The sequence below is a fragment of the Limulus polyphemus genome, unplaced genomic scaffold (genome assembly GCF_000517525.1).
Source record: "Limulus polyphemus unplaced genomic scaffold, Limulus_polyphemus-2.1.2 Scaffold2218, whole genome shotgun sequence".
NCBI classification, from domain to species: Eukaryota; Metazoa; Arthropoda; class Merostomata; order Xiphosura; family Limulidae; genus Limulus; species Limulus polyphemus.
The window spans coordinates 139,416-141,829 of NW_013667828.1; the positions used below are offsets into that span (position 1 = coordinate 139,416).

Here is a 2,414-nt window from a genome sequence, read left to right on the forward strand (position 1 = left end):
GCCTTCTAGATTTTTTTGTACTGTGTCATAACTCACTGGTCTTTTTTTCTTCATACAATTAAGCTAAGTTTTGTTTAAGTCACTCATTTTGATAAGCTTAACTAATACTACGAAAGCTATTTCAACTGCTAATAATTTAAGAGGCACTTTTTTGGCATTCATTTAAAAATGTAATGCATAGAATCAGTTACACTGAAACCATTACAAAAAATTAATAGATAAAAGTACCAAACAAACCTTGCACACCACATTGTTAACATTCAACAGAAGCCACTGAAGTACACAGGCTTGGAAGAGAGCTTCCAGTTGGTCTTTATTATTGGACAGGTGATGCAGCAAAATGTGTATCTCAACTGAAAGAATTAAGTAATAAAATCTTGATTACTGAACCAATGTGAGAAAGTAGTTCAAAAATATGATTGTTTTTGAAACCGAGTCAGTTGAATTAAAATTAATTTTATTTATTTAAGTAATTATGTATTAAAACAACATTGTCATATGTAGATTGGTGAAGAGTGTGTCTTGAAAATAATACTTTTCTGTAATTTGAGGATCAGTTTAAGACTAAGATCATCATACAGCTATAAACAAATGATTATAACTTAAAAACAACTTGCCCTAGGGAAACAAATTTCTAAAGTAAAGCTCGGATCCACAACATATTTATATGAATACAAATTTCTTGACACTTATGTCTTCTCTGCAACTTCTGTTTGTACTGTACAGTGTTCAAAATTTCCTGAATAAAACTAAGAGATAATTACTATGTTTCTTTTTGCCTAAAAGTTTTAGATTAAATTCATATAAGCATCTACATGATGCCCTTTTCCTCAGGAAACTACAAAATATTTCTCATATTCTTGAGATGTACTTTCTCAATAAATCACTGTAAAATGGCAAAGTATGGTATGTCAAAACTTTGATCAACATACATTGTAAATTTCAAGGTGGATAACTTTTTGATCTCTGTGCTAAATCCACAGTGACATGGTCCAAAACCAAACAAAAAAATTCACATTGTTTTTTTCCTTACGTTTCAGTGCTTTTTACTAGTTCCTAAATAAGAATATATCTTCTAAAATTAAAATCAAAAGTTCAATTGTTTGACATTAATTCTTAAAAATGTTTCTTCCTACTCCAATTTGTTTTCAGAACTAAAAATTGAGAAATATGCAAACACACACAGAAAAAAAATCAAATGATTTAAAAGTACTATTGATACAAACTAATGGTTCATATTTATTTAGCTTCTGATCTTCACATTTAGGTTGTTACAATACACACCAACAACAAATGTTTAATGAAGTACATCAGTATGAAATTTGGATATGGAAATATTTCGACCCCTGCTGAGGTTTTCCTTAAGTTTAAAAGTGGGCAATGTTTCAACTTCTGATGAAGCTTTCCTCGAGTTCCATAACAGTGCTACTCCTTTCATCCCTCTTTACCTTAATTTGCCCTCTAAGCATTGGTAAACTTTTTAAAAGTGCACCAATATTTTATACCCCTATATTTTTTGCATCATTGCACCAACATGTGCTGATCATGTAACCACCCTCCATTGCACCCTCTATACTAGCTTCCTCTACCCTTGTGGCACAATCCTCATTTTCTCAATTGGCATTCTTTGGTATAGACGTGTATTTTATGTTCTCCATGTGCTGCACAATTTTTGATCGTGCTTGATCACTGATTAATATCACTTTCAAATTAAAGTTTCTACTTGTTTGTTTCTTGAATTCAACTTTGTTGATATAAATTCGGGTTTCTTATGGCAGTTGATAATTTCCCGCCATAACTAGACAGCGTTTATAACACTAAGCCTCAGTCTCCACAATGTCTGCTGAGGAAGCACGGACTTTCATTTCCCAGATCTCCTCCCTGGGATCGTACCTTATTTGGTCGTCTTGCTCAGTCTGTTTGTGTCCTACAACACAATGGAGCTATCTAACATGTGGAACACTCACCCAAGAGTCTACTCCTGTCCTTTGTGTCCCTATACCTGGGAGTTAAAGTCCCTTTCTTGATCTGTCCTGGTTATATACTTATCTGCAGTAGCCTTGCTTTACCATGGAGTCCCACATCTAACTTTGGTGGATTTTTATGCCACAGTGTCACATTCTTTTTTCAGTTTCTCTGGGTGAGTTTTGCCTTCCTGTTCTGAGCACTTACAGTCTGTCTTTCTTCAGTTCTGTATGTGTTTTGTGGAGTGGTGTGCTCTTTTGTATGTCATCATCACTTGTTGGTTCTTCAGACTCCACACCTGCTTCCTTCTTCAAGAAGCTTCTCAGATGGGCTTATTTTCTGGTTGGAGAAGTCCTTAATTTCAGCAGCAACGCCTAAGGCTAACTGCTATGTCTGTCGTGACCCTGATGAGCTCTGTGTTGGGACGAAAAAGTCTCGTTGATATTGGA

At 34.5% G+C, this 2,414-nt stretch overlaps 1 protein-coding gene across 5 annotated transcripts in view; it reads right to left on the bottom strand.

The window, feature by feature from the left end:
- The window catches only part of LOC106466310 (RUS1 family protein C16orf58-like), a 41,243-nt gene that overhangs the window by 1,096 nt on the left and 37,733 nt on the right, over nucleotides 1–2,414 (bottom strand). For all 5 annotated transcript variants that reach the window (XM_022394285.1, XM_013926581.2, XM_022394283.1 and 2 more), the window contains one exon: nucleotides 238–353. In XM_022394285.1, the coding sequence (XP_022249993.1) occupies nucleotides 238–353 (116 nt within the window). The remainder of the gene's footprint in view (nucleotides 1–237; nucleotides 354–2,414) is intronic.